This window comes from Pyxicephalus adspersus, chromosome 4, assembly GCF_032062135.1.
Source record: "Pyxicephalus adspersus chromosome 4, UCB_Pads_2.0, whole genome shotgun sequence".
Lineage (NCBI taxonomy): Eukaryota > Metazoa > Chordata > Amphibia > Anura > Pyxicephalidae > Pyxicephalus > Pyxicephalus adspersus.
This window is the reverse complement of record NC_092861.1, coordinates 132,525,154-132,537,765: the sequence shown is the minus strand read 5'-3', so window position 1 is coordinate 132,537,765 and position 12,612 is coordinate 132,525,154. Positions and strand designations below refer to the sequence as shown.

Genomic DNA, 12,612 nt, shown 5'->3' with positions numbered 1-12,612 from the left:
TAATATGTCAGTGCTATATAAGTACTGGATAATATTAATGTGATTGGTTGCACAAACAACATAGACAGTTTACATATAAAGGAACTAAAACTATATCCTGGGCCCCTTCATTAAAATAAATGAATCTATTACACTTATTATGGAAAAAACAGAAATAAAAATCCTACATCCTAACCTAATACTGTGTATTGTTGTATAAGCCTCATATTAGTAGACATTTGGACTGATGCTGTCTGATACACTGTGAACAAGACATATATAAAATTAATTTGCCATGGTGATGGTGATTAGATTAAATGGAGACTAGTAATTATTCAGCAGAAGCTAGATCCGATTCAGAAAGGAAATAAAGTTCTGTTTCTGTGGTTTTTAAACTTAATTAGCAAATGACTAAACTGTACTGTTTATCATCACTCAAAGATTGCTTTGTGTTCCTGAAATATTTCACATGCAATATAGTACATCCATTGCATTGCAAACGCTAACTTCTCCAGGCTTTTGCTTTGTAACTGGTGTAGAACCACAGGTCTCAGCACAATTAAAGTGCATTGTGTGCAGATGATACAAAGAATTTGGAGATAGTTCCAAATAGTTTGGCAATAGCAATCGATTATATTTCAGGTTTCAAAGTACAGTACCTAAAAGCTGAATCCTATCAATTTGTTGCTGCTCCAGTTGCTATAAATGTGTAACTACATTTTGTAACTTTGTAACTGTATTTGTGATGTGATACTCTTAACATAATGTTCCTCATCCAGGGTTCCTCCAGAGGTTGCTAGGTGTTCCAATGAGAAATGTCTGGTCAGTTTAACTGACATCAATGATCTTTTTGGAAATCTGTAGGGGTGACCTTCCCCCACTGGCAAGCAATGTAACATTCTTCTCTACTGACTACCACACTAATGTACTGTGAGCTGTGGATATAATAATCATAAAAGGTGTTCCCTAAGATCTGAAAATGATTTCAAGGGTTCCCCTATGATAATAAGGTTGATAAAGTCTGCCCTAGCAGACCTACACTTGTGTTCTCTTGCATTGTCCCCATATACAGTAAGGACTTGTTCACAATACAGATGTGCACATGTACATGTGTTAATCGCAGTGCACATGGGAAGATTTGCACATAGCAGATGATTTGATGCATTGCACACCAATAGAGTGTATGAAACATTTTTATAATTGCACTGCAACCCATCGGCTGTAGTACACTGGCAAGGTGCAAATAACAATTAATGGCAACCAATGCATGTATTGTACACTAGAGCACACAAAGCCTAAAATACAAATTTGATATTTTAAGCAAAAAACACACCTGCAGCACATAGGTCCTATTTCTATCAATGCATCATAAACCAATGCACTCTTTTATTGAAAATGTATACAACTGGTAAAAGACAGATATTGCTAATATAAAAAATATTTATATTATAAATTAGATATTTATACACCTTAAATAATATCTGCCTATTCAACCAATTATCCACCAAACACATTGGTACTTTGTTAAAACATAGTAGCATAACAATTAAATCTCATTATTTTGGGTAAATAAGTTAGAAAATCAAAATATATGATTGGGTGGGATGGACAGCAGCACTAAATTTAATTTTCTCTACTATTTGAAAGTAAGCAATGCAAGTCATGTTAGCAAAAGGTTATGACATAAAAGCCTATTTTGGCAATTACATTATATATACTACATAAAGCTTAAAGTAGCATAGCAATCAAATGACATTATTTTGCAAAGAAAAAATAGAAAATCAAAATATTAGTGATGATTAGTGAGGGTGGACTGCAGCACTGAGCCTAATTTTTGCAACTGTTTGAAATTGAAAGTAAGCAATGCAAGTTCAAGTCATGCTAACAAAAGGTTAATATGAGATTAGCTTTTTTGGCAGTTGTATTATGTATACTACACAAAGTTCAGAGTAGGAACCATTGTAAAGGAAACAAGTGACGGTCTATATCCCACCAAAAATGCACATCTGGGAGCTATGATGGTCTCTATGAGTGGAGTCTAGAATGAGATGCTCTCCAGCAGTGGTCCATTAACATGGTGCTGAAATCCTTAACCAGCTGCTACACATCTTATTGGAAGCTTACTGAATCCAATGAACTGATCAGATTGGTTGCCAATAATAGCAGCCACACAAGCAACTAATGATGTTGCCAGTGATGGAGAAGTGATGCATGCCTAGAGCTAATGCAAGTGGCTGCTGATTACTTTGTACAGAAGGAGCCAAGACAAAAAGCCAGAGCTCACACACATACAGACACACACTGCAAGAAGCTGCACTGCATCATCTATCACAAATCCCTCTCCTCCCTCCTCTCACCCTCTCTGTGTCTTCTTTTCACACAGATCCATTCCAAGCTGAGGATCTTCGCTTTAGCAGCAGCTCTCCACTGCATTCCTATGGGACACCTACAATGACTACTTCCCCTGATCTCCTGGTGCCTGTGGAGGCTAAGATCCTTCTGAGCACATGGAATCAGTCCAGGGACTTGACTGTGACTCTGTACCCATTTAATGCCATCAGTAAGAACAGCAGCAACAGCAATGTGGAGACAGAGAGGGATATCAGCATGATAGTCATCCAGTTCATCTATGCCATCGTGTGCCTCATTGGGCTGATAGGAAACTCCATGGTGATCTTTGTCATCTTGAGATATGCCAAGATGAAAACTGCCACCAACATCTACATCCTAAACTTGGCCATTGCAGATGAGCTCTTTATGCTCAGTGTGCCCTTCTTGGCTGCCTCGGCAGCTCTGCAGCATTGGCCCTTTGGCTCAGGGATGTGCCGCACTGTCCTGAGTGTGGATGGAATCAACATGTTCACCAGTGTCTTCTGCCTGACTGTGCTAAGTGTGGACAGGTATGTGGCTGTGGTCCATCCTCTGAGGGCTGCCAGGTACAGGAGACCAACAGTGGCCAAGATGATCAATATCTGTGTGTGGATTGTGTCCCTCTTGGTCATCTCCCCCATCCTGATCTTTGCAGACACTGAGTCCTCCAAGAATGGGGTAGTGGTCTGCAATCTCATGTGGCCCCAACCAACATGGTCCACTGTGTTTGTCATCTACACCTTCCTCCTGGGGTTCTTCCTCCCTGTGGTGGCCATCTGTCTATGTTACATCCTCATTATCATCAAAATGAGAGCAGTGGCATTGAAGGCAGGCTGGCAGCAAAGGAAGAAGTCTGAGAAGAAGATCACCAGGATGGTCCTCATGGTGGTCACAGTCTTTGTCATCTGTTGGATGCCCTTCTACATCGTCCAGCTCCTCAACCTCTTCTTGCCACACATGGATGCCACCATCAACCACATCTCCATCATACTCAGTTATGCCAACAGTTGTGCCAACCCGATCCTCTATGGCTTTTTTTCAGACAACTTTAAGAGATCCTTCCAAAGGATCGTGTGTTTTCGTTGGATTGAGAACGGAACAGATGAGCCGGTGGATTATTATGCCACAGCTCTAAAGAGTAAGGTGTGCAACAACCACCCCTTGGACTTCCAGCAGGAGCCCCTCCAGTCTGACCCTTGTTACAAACATGGGACCATCACAAGGACCACTACCCTATAGCAGAACCTGAGATGCCTTGTTCTAAGTAACTGCTGCTAGCTGCACATGCTACAAATGTTCTAAGGTTTACATGTCTGTCCAGGTGTCCCAATCTGTGTCTGATTTGTACTGATGGTGGATTACAGTGAGTTTAATAAATTGTAAAAAAAACAAACAAAAGTATGTTCCCAACCTTTATATTGTTAGTTTTACTAATGTTCCTATTTTTCCATAAGTGGTCTTCAACTTGAAGCTCAGGAGTCATAAGTAGTTAGCAATTTCTTGCCAGGTGCTTGGTGTCTAGTACTTGCTGCATCATAGTCTTACCATAATATGGTTCAGTTTAAAAAATTATAATTCAATTGTCTCAAGCTGCCTTGTTTTTAATGGTGTGGATTCTGGGGCTGTCATTCTGCTCCTGGACCCATCACCTACTTATTAACCTGCAAAAGAGAATGGGGTCAGTAAAAGCTGAAACCATTTCAGTAACTGAACATTCAGAGTAATTGCTGCAGTGTCTGCACCTTAAAAAAAGACAGCAATCACAGTTCCATTACTTCCATGATCACAGATTCACTTTACTAAGGAAAGGGCAATGCTGGTGTGTAAATTACAGTAACCATTATCAACCGATTAGATGGCAATTTATTCAAGTCATATTAGTTATTATGTAAAATGAGTGGATGCTGTAGGTAACTGTATTTTATCATATAAAAAGGTAACTGTGTTTCAGTTTCATATTTCTGTATGACTACAAACGTTATGAATGTTAAATGTCTGTGCCTAAAAATTGGAGTTTCAGTTGATTGGCAGATAATAGGGCTGTGTACTATGTGCTCAATGAAGCAGACTTCTAGAAGTCATGTTGGTCAAGGAGAAACTGTTGGATGGGTTGAAAGTTTTCCACTGAGTTTGTCAAATCTTCTTACCAATCACATTTTCCTACTTACAGTACTTAAGGTACTTACCTGGAGGGTGTGTATAAGGTTAGGTCCAAGATAGGCTAGCTTGTGGTTACAGTTGGGTACTAAAAAAGAGGGTGGATACTAGACAAGGTTAGACACTATGTAAAAATTGGTTAAGATTAGGAACTATGAAAGTGGGTTTAAGTTTAGGCAGTGTGTATATGGGGGTTGTTAAGGGTAGGCACAAGGAAGGAAGAGGTTAAGGCAGGCACCAAGAAACATGGAGGTTCAGTATTATTTTTTTTTTACGTTAGGCAGAATTTCAATACTTTAAATAAGACAATCAGGCTCTGCCCTGGTATCACAGGTGCCTATAACAAGCACAGATATAAACCTAGCCGAAGATACCAGATTGCCTATTTTTGCTAAATTGCAATTCCCAACCTTCATCTACTATCTATGGCCATTTTAGTTCTGCTATTCCTGGCTGCCTGTGTCTTTTTCTGCCCATACCCCCTAAGGACCTCCTGAAGAATATCACACAGCAAGAGTACAAATTAAGCTGCCAGACACCGACTGAGAGATATGTAAATGGTGGAAAAATATTTATTAGGATGCAGCAGGACTAGTTTTGGGCTGGAATATTCAACATGATCATCCACAGGGAATAGCAGGGGTTAAATGACAATATTCAAACCATTCAGGGCATTATACAAAAAATAGAGGCAAAGTAACAGAAACATGAAAGAGGCTTTTAGTACTAATGAGACAGTATGTCTTGATTTCTATAAAAGTCAGACACTTGGAATTGTTTCCAGTTTTCATGATAGTGTATATTTTAAGAATAATAAATACTTCTTCTGCTATCTAATCTAATGTTTTAGAACATTGGTTATTTTTTTTACACCTGCTGTTTGTAGCCCATTGTAGGCTTTGTAGAGACAGAAGTCATGCTAAACCATGAAAGTCATCATTATTTTATTGGGTGGTTATTATGGTCTATTCCCATTGTGTGGACAACCCATGGAGCCCCAATGGAGTAATTACTGTGATGCTATTAAATATATCTAAAGTATTTAAAAACAGCTGTTTTCAGACGTGTATGTATGCTTTAAGAGAATGTAATCTGGACAGAACCTCTGTCCTGATGGAGATAATTCCCTCTCACATGCAACAACCTTTTACCAGAGAAGAAGATGGGGGAAATATGCAAAATAAAACCAGACAGCAAAAAGTACTGATAGAGGTTCCAGCATTTTAGCAAAAAGATTTTTTTCCATGTTGCTGTTAAAAAGTATTTTATACTTCCTGTTGAGATAAACTTTTGGAGCCCCAAAAGGCCTTTTTTGGTTTTGGGAATAGATCTACCTTAAAAAACAACCTTCTCAGCCCTTGCTTTACATTGTCAAAAAAAGATTTTGCAGACCCTTAGGTAAATTCATTTCATTTAGTTACAAAAATTAAAGTCAGTCATAATGAGGGGACAGTTGGGTCGGTAATTGATGGCTCAGAAATGTGAAAGGGATTGCATGTGCAGCAAAGCTTGAAAATTTTAATAGCAGGTCAGTGACTCAAATTACCATCAAAGACCTAATTAACGTATTAGTTTGCTGTGATGTTATTATGTATATCATTTGACTAAACTGACAGTGACAGCATAAGCTGTGTTTGAAGAGCAATGATAAACTTCTACTCAATAATATAGAAATCTATTTAGAGGTAAGTGTGACCATGTTGTGTGATAGGTGTGGTATCACTGTTTTTGTATCACTATTTAATAAATGCATCAGAATCCCTTAACATTTTATTAAGGTGTATGTAAAGTTAATTTTTGATAAAGTTAATAGGAGCAGGGCAGCTTAAAATGGAATTAAAGTCCAAATTTCCCCTCACTTCTAATAGACGTGCCATATCATTATTATATCTAGGAACAAAATCCTTTTAATAAATAAGTACCTGAAATTCTTAAATTGACTTGACTTTCCCCTTAAAACCTGCAATGTCTATGAATGTGCCACACTTGTCCTGTCTTTCCTCCCTCTCTCTTAAATTCTTTGATGTATAGAGAGCAGGAGATAAGTAAGAGGTTTTTGCTCCAAGATATTTAATAAACGAAAGGCTGACTCAAATCTCCAGGTTCCACCTGTGACTGGTAGGAAAAGGGTTTGGGTTCACCACTGCCATGGGTTTGGTGCAACCCAGATTCAAGTCCAGACATAAGAAACAACACATAATTCAGTGCAAAGCCTTTGCTCCTAGTAAGCTGGGGCACAAGAGCCAACATGGAGAAATGGATAACTAAGCCACTTGTCTTACAGTAGTCATATTCTCTAACAAGTGTGTTGAACCTGTTAGAAAGAGCTGCCAATTCTGTGGAGAGATTTTTTTTCCTTCTTTGGCATGGTATACCCCATGTTAGTGTACTATTTCATGTCCATTGTTTGACAATAGATTGATAATCCCTTTAAATGGTCAGAATTGAATAACAAGATCTGCACACCACTCATAAAAACTATACTTTGTGCACTGCAAACTTTGTGCATATCAAGAAAGATTTGAAGTGTGTCCAGTTTGGCTTGTCCCTATGTACTGATGCTGGTTATTATGTATCACTTTGTTTCCACCTTTTATGTTCTTTTGTAGATACATCAGCCAGCACATTTTTTATGTAGTCCTTATAGCAATGTTTGCAAAATCAGACAATAAAGATGTTCATTATTGTGATGGACCAATAGAAAACTGGAGGGAATAACAGCAAGCTCCAACACTTCCTAGTAATTCATGAATTTTACCTGATATTACAGCTGGGGCTTTGAACATAAAACTATAAATTAGAACATTTGTAACAGAAAAGTGAATTAGATGTTATACAAAATAACAATGTCATCATTCCAATAGTTTAAAGTGAAGGAAAAACAAAACCAATAGTGTTTTGTATAGAGTATTAATTATGCCTATAAATGTATGTATCCTTGGTGCTGTGTTTCACTGTCTAATCTTAGATTGTTGTAACATAGTAACAAGAATCTCAATTGGATGATTTTCACATTTTCACATCCCACTCAGACAACCATAAAAAGGCCAAATAGCGGTGTGAATTTCCCCAGCAGGACCACAAACAGTAACATAAACCCGACCTAAGTCCAATCCTTACCTACTCTATTTAACACACAAAAATTAGTTTTTACTTACAATTTAGGGAAAGTTGTAGAGCATAGAATTATCTTTGACTTGACTTCCCATACAAAGTCCAAAATTAATTTATCTGGACTTGGAAATTAGTTTGTATCTGACCTACTACAGTTTTGTTTTCCCTTTTTAAATTTACACTTTATTTATGGAACATAAATATAAGAATTATATTAAATCAATTCGAAGATTGCAAGTTGGAATGTGGGGGGGGTTAGATATACTGTAATTAGCAACAAAGAAAAGGAAGCACATACAATATTGTATAATAAAGCATTGTCAAGGTTTAAATGCCAGATGGAGAAGTCATCCAAGGGTCAGAACTATGAACAATTACAGGCTAGACAATCAATACACACTGAGGCAGAGTGAGCAGAGACTAGAAGCTGTGTCACCATTGGGGCCAAAGGCTCACCTTGAGGAGCAGGACATGAGAATGTCTTGTCTTCATTGGAACTTCTGATGGTGGAAATGAAGTTGTGCAGCTGTCAAGGAAACAGGCAGACAGGCACTTCATTGGAAGGTTTCCATGAATGGTCTCCAAGTTAACAGGCACTGGATGGTTATGGGGAGAAAAAGAGAGAAAAGATATAAGTGGAGGCAATGCAAACCATGCAACCTATCCATCTTTGAACCTGGTGTGCAAATGGTATGCACTGGCACCAGAACTTTGAAGGTTTGCTACAAACTAGGCTGGTTGATTTGCTAGCTGATGGTATCTGTGTAGTTACAGGACAATTTTACATTTACAGTTACATGCACAATTGATGGTCACCCATTGACATGACTGTCTGCAGCAATATTGTGGCACACAAAATAAAATCAATTTGTCTCAAACAACATGGCAATGGATAGTGTTTTTGACAAATGATATCACCACAATACATTCATCTCCACCCAGTGGATCAATCATAATAAGCCAGCTAATGGTTACTGCATATTTTTCTGCCCTTAGGCATCACTAGATATGGACTTTGGAGCCATTGATCATGAATCCCCTGCTAAGTAGATAATACTAGGTGACATGTTCTGACCGCCAACAATAGGGAACATTCACTACTGAGAACCAATGGAATGGGTTACACATTAATGACCATCAACAGAAGAAGGCATTCGCCACTGAGAACTTCTGTAAAGGCAGCCTAATTACCATCACTATAAAAGTCACTACAATCACTGTACACAAGGCATAACCCAGACATACAGTACACCCAACTATGTGTAAGATAAACTATTACATAGACATAAAAACAAGTGCACTGCCATCATGAAACATGAAAATTATGTTTTAATAAGCATAGAATGAAAACATGCTTACATGGGAGTGGGCCTATGAAAGTCACTCATCCCAGAGATCTGCCATGCTTTTTTGAAAAAGGTTTCTAAAAATATTTAAATATAATTATCCTGCAACTTCAAACTCTCCTTACATCATTGCTTGGAACATTCATAACTGGTATTTATGTACAGATCCTGCTGCTGCAATATTTCCAGGGCATGTCCCCTTCCTCAGAGCCAATTTACTGTTTGTTGGCATGTTGCTAAGAAGCCGTCTGTGTCCTTTAGGCTGCTAAGTGAATGAAGTCACAAGTCCAGCTTCCACAAATCCAGGAAGTAAGAGTAGGGGTGGAGCAAATAAGTTAAAAGTTTTTATATTAATATGTCGTTGGGCAAAAAAAGATCCAATTAGTGTCTACTGAGGGAATCTGATAAATACCATTAAGGTGGAGTGCCTTTATAAGGTATCTGCCTATATGAGTGGTATAAGAAAAGCACTCAAAAAAATTGTACTGGGTAATATATATATATATATATATATATATATACTTTATTGTCCCTGTAGCTAATTTTTACTTTCAGGAAGGCTAAGCTTTTATATATCTCTCAAAGTTCTAATTTATACAGGTCATTGCATGTCAAGTAGTAGTTAATTTCATTCAGCTGGACTTGTTTTGTAATATCAAAATGACACATAAACTGGTCTTACAGGCACAAATTGCTCATTGCTCAATGAACCCCTAACAACCCCTGGAGGAACCCTGGTTGAGAAACATTGCTTTAGAGGGTGCAGAACAGATACCATGTAAACTCATGATTGGTAAAGACAAGGAAATCAGTTTGACCAATGGCAATGGCAGCTTAGTTAAGACAAAGTAATCTGTTACGTCAATGGTAATGGTAAGTATGATACCCATGCTGGTCTTGGGCAGCCATACCAAGATTAAAACATATACAGAATAAAAGAACTCTCTCTTTAATGTCAAACATCCTATGGTATTTTACAAACACCTAGCTCAAGCTCTGTGACTGTACTGTTGGGGTCAGGTTTTAAGAGATCTGAGAGAGAACATAGGGGAAGTTACCAATGAAATTTGAAATGTAGCAAAACAGTAAGCATCTTGAGCTTAAAAGGTTCTTGCTGAGTCGTACTTTTTTTTCTGCAAGTTAATAAGTACCCTTTCTAAAGATGTATCCCAGATGAAAATGAATCCTACCCAAACTGAACATAAAAAGGCAGCTAGGAAACTATTGAAGAATAACATAGTTGACTAAAGTTAAGGATTTATCCCTCAAAGGTACTGTAAGTGATTCAATTCCTTTTCATCAACTACTCAATTAGTACGTTTAGTAGTAGTACCAGAAAAAGTACCAGTAGTAGCTGTAAATATGGATCACCTTTTTTTAAGGAAATTTTTTTATCAGTGGTTTCAGGTATCCTGATGCAGAATAGAGATTAGAAACTGCCCCTTAGCATACAGGTAGTCCCCAAGTTAATGACATCCAACATACAAACAAATCCTAGATACAAATGGGGCTTCCCTGCTTGCTCTTGTGCAGGACGGAGGCTTGATGGGGCTGAGCAGGGCGGTTTGCATGACTTGCAGAAGAAATCTTTTGCTAAACACAGCTGAGGTTGTGGGTGATCTTAAGGGCTGAGCTGATCTGTAACATCTTGTTTTTTCATAAGCACAACCTGCTCCAGAAATTAATGAATGTTTAGGCTCCATAAAGTTTTCTTTTTTTGCTTTGTTTGTGATTAACTCACAGTGAGGATTTTTTACAGTAACTGACACCACACTACAAACACAAAAAGGTAAAAATAAATAATATGTTGAGACAAACATCTGTCCTAATTGTTTTTATTGAAATAATGTACCTGTTCTGACATACATACAAATTCAACTTTAGAACAAATCCACAGTCCCTCTCTTGTATGTAACTCGGGGACTACCTGTACTGAAAGCAAAGCTAGTGAGTTGACCAGGGTAAGGTTGGTGTAGTGGGGGACACATACAAGACAGTTGGCCTAGGTAGGCAAAAAATATAAACCCAGCCCTGAGTGGATGAATTAATTTTATAGCAGCAGTACTACTATGTTAACAATGCCAGAGGATTATTGGGAAAAAAACAGAGATCTTGGTCATGGTTCATCAACTATAACCACGTTTAGGAAGGTTATTCTATAACTGATTCCTCACTGGATGTAGCAAACTTGAAAAGTAAAATCTGCAAAATACTGACTTTTCTGAGTGGTGATGTTAAATAATATACATACTATATGCAGTATAATAGAATACCTACTTTTGAAATGTGAAAGACTTTGATGTAGGCATGTATCAAGTATGCTTATCTTAAAATGAGCCAAAAGTGTGCTTTTCTATGTACAGTCAATATTCTGATTGATTGGTGGGCTTTGGACAATATACCATAAAAAGTGAATACAGAACATACAATATATAGGACAGTGTAAAAAAAATGTCAGTGGTGTTATTCATAACTTACATGAAATGGTAACATACATGAAATGGTAAAACAAAGTGATGCAAAATATCCAGTACCAGTTAACTAATGCTTAGGGATGAGCAAATCTGTTTTGGTTCAGGTCGCACAAAGTTTTGCATGTTGAGTTGGTACTCAAACTCCACCGGAACATACAGGGCGGCATCTTGTTATTCAGCTCTTGCCATTTTATAGGGCTAATAAGTAAGCTATCAACCGACAAAATGCACAAGAAGTCAAACACTGACATTGGGTACACATACCAATGCCAACAGCTCTCATTGACAGCTTCAACACACAAACCCTATGTCTGCTGTATTCTAAAGAAAGGAAGCTGGGTTTTCCATTCCATCAAATTATTGACTCATGTGACTCAGCTGGCCAGGGACAAAGATCTATTTTTGTATTAAGTTGTTCCTTTTTTCTGGCCTTTAACCATCAAAGTTTTCAACCAAATGTTTGAAATTTGCAGACTTTGTAAATTCCAAGGGTTTCATCACAACCCCATGGTAGCAGCAAACCATACCCTCATTCCTAGTAAGGCACAATGACTAAATGATCTCCAAATTCTCTAGTAGGCTACATTTGCTATGTATCCTGCTTATGTATAATAATAAAAGTTTAATACAACAAACTCCATCCTACATCAGCTCCACCCTAAGTGATTACCATGTTAAGACTTTGGATAGAGAGATAGTTGAGATTACAACATAAAAAGGAAACTTCATGAAGATTATTTGTTGAAGTGTTGGATCTTCAGGTGTTCAGGTGGGGTTCTTCCCTTTTACCCGGTCATCCTGCCAGTAACATACTTCCTGTCCTAAGCTGACAATGTTCAGTGCTTGTATTGTATCTAAGGAGAAGCAGTGTTGTGGCCATAAGTCACAAAGTGTGCTAGTATCATTGAATTCCTCTTTGTTTTCTCATTGCTATAACATGGAGTGGAGTTGTTGTGTAGTACAGTGATAAAACGAGGGACAATTTAAATAATATCAAAATAGGCAAAGTACAGATGTAACAAAATGTTTTCAATGTCACATTCAACAGACCAAAAAGCAGAAAAAAAAGAAAATGTATTTGTTAAGGTTTACATAAACCTTAATCCATAAAGGGCACCTTGGACTTACCCGAAAGCAATGTTCCCAATATTCATCATTTAAGCTTTTGATCT

At 37.8% G+C, this 12,612-nt stretch overlaps 1 protein-coding gene across 1 annotated transcript; it reads left to right on the top strand.

Moving 5' to 3' along the window:
- The first annotated feature begins 2,095 nt into the window (after positions 1–2,095).
- Positions 2,096–7,859, top strand: SSTR4 (somatostatin receptor 4). The gene has a single exon (XM_072409666.1). It carries the CDS (start codon positions 2,431–2,433, stop codon positions 3,586–3,588), a length of 1,158 nt encoding a protein of 385 aa, XP_072265767.1. The 5' UTR covers positions 2,096–2,430; the 3' UTR covers positions 3,589–7,859.
- The last annotated feature ends 4,753 nt before the right edge of the window (positions 7,860–12,612 follow it).

Bases quoted from the DNA above. Each gene is read 5' to 3' on its own strand.
- SSTR4 (XM_072409666.1), top strand. From the start codon at position 2,431: ATGACTACTTCCCCTGATCTCCTGGTGCCTGTGGAGGCTAAGATCCTT.